General features: G+C 42.3%; 1 protein-coding gene across 1 annotated transcript; it reads left to right on the forward strand.

Moving 5' to 3' along the window:
* Positions 1–1,049: 1,049 nt before the first annotated feature.
* Positions 1,050–1,571, forward strand: LOC124361317. The gene has a single exon (XM_046815364.1). The coding sequence runs from the start codon at positions 1,050–1,052 to the stop codon at positions 1,569–1,571; it is 522 nt and encodes a 173-aa protein (XP_046671320.1).
* Positions 1,572–1,948: the final 377 nt, after the last annotated feature.

Genomic DNA, 1,948 nt, shown 5'->3' on the forward strand with positions numbered 1-1,948 from the left:
ACATACGAACAACCGATACTGACGGACGCGTGTCAACACAGTTATTATGCTCAAAATCTAGGGTATTCACCACTTCAAAAAAATGACCATTCCTAGATTGGAATTGTGTGCCGCGCTGCTACTATCGAAACTTGTAACTAAAGTATTGGATACTGGCATTAAAGTTGATGGATACACACTATGGACCGACTCCTCAATTAGTTCTGGCTTTGGATCACTTCATCAGCATCAAAATGGAAAATTTACGTGGCTATCGGGTGAAATTATTCAAGAATTGACGACTGAAAGATTGTTAGTTGGAGGCACGTAAGAACCAAAACGACAACCCAGCAGATCTGATATCAAGAGGTTTAAATCCGATTCAGATTATCGATAACAAATTATGGTGGCATGGCCCAGAATGGTTAATACAAAATTCTAGTGAATGGCCCCAAATTTGATTTGAGAAGAATTTCAGATGTACCAGAACAAAAACTGAATACCAACTACATTGGCGGTTTGTCAGCACTGAGCCACTAATAGATGTTGCAAAATGCTCATCTTTAAGCAAACTCACAAGAGTTACAGCGTATTGTCTTAGAGATTCATCAGCAACCTGAAGAATTCACATCATAAAACTTACAGGTCCATTAACTACAGAAGAGCTCAACCATGCACAAATCATCTCATCAGAGCAGAACAGGAACATTACATGAGAGAAGATTTATAATAGGCTCATGGAAGGAAAGAAGATTAGGAAAGACAGTCCATTGTGGAATCTTCAATCTTTTTTGGTCCCGAGAAAACTCATCAGAGTAGGCGGGAGATTAAAACATGCAGAAATCAAAATAGATCAAAAACATCCCATTGTTTTACCATACAAGTCACATCTAACAGAACTTATTTTTCGTCATGAGCACATCAGACTTCTGCATGCGGCACCTCAAACTGCTGCTTGCATCGTTGCGGCAACGATATTGGCCCCTTAATGGACGAAAATTTAGCAAGACGTACCACACACAGTTGCGTCAAGTGTTTTAAGGCTAATCCAAAAAACAACGCAACCTCAGATGGGTGACTTACCATCAGATCGAGTACGCCCATGTCGACCTTTCAGTAATACTGGCACTGTTATCAGCGGCCCAGTATTTATTAAAGCCTCAAAAAGACGAAACAGTCCTACATCGAAGGGATACATAGTGATATTTGTATGTCTTGCAACCAAAGCTGTACATTTAGAAGTAGTAACAGACATGACCAGTGAAGCATTTATAGCAGCATTCAAGAGATTTATTTCACGACGAGGAATTGTTACAAACATGTACTCGGACAATGGCACCAATTTCGTAGGCGCAGAGAGAGAGAGCTTCGAGAGCTTCAAGATCTGTTTACAAACGAAGAACATCAGAGAAGAATCGTCGAAGAATCAACCGCTCACCTCATTAAGTGGCACTTCCATTCCACCCCGATCCCCTCATTTCGGAGGCTTATGGGAAGCTGCTGTTCGGTCAGTGAAACATCATTTGAAACGAGTTGTAGCCAAACGCCTCACTCACCTTCGAGGAATGTTACACTACTTTAACAATGAATGAAGCTTGCTTGAACTCTCGTCCTCTCACTCCCCTTTCCACTGACCCAAATGACCTTTCACCATTGACCCTGGTCACTTTCTCACTGGTGATGCTTTAACCGCATTACCTGAACCGAACATTTGTTACATTCAATTAAACAGGTTGTCACATTGCAGAGGACACAGCAGATTGCGCAGCACTTTTGGACACGATGGTCCAAAGAATATCTGTCTCTCTTACAACAACGGCCAAAGTGGAGATCAGAAGCAGCCAACATCCAGCTCAATCAACTAGTTCTCCTGAAAGAAGACAACTTGTCCCCTCTCAAGTGGGTTACAGGTCGAGTGGTGGGCGGTCCATCCTGGAGCGGACAATAGGATCCGAGTCGCCACCGTAAA

This window comes from Homalodisca vitripennis, chromosome 4 (assembly GCF_021130785.1).
Source record: "Homalodisca vitripennis isolate AUS2020 chromosome 4, UT_GWSS_2.1, whole genome shotgun sequence".
Lineage (NCBI taxonomy): Eukaryota > Metazoa > Arthropoda > Insecta > Hemiptera > Cicadellidae > Homalodisca > Homalodisca vitripennis.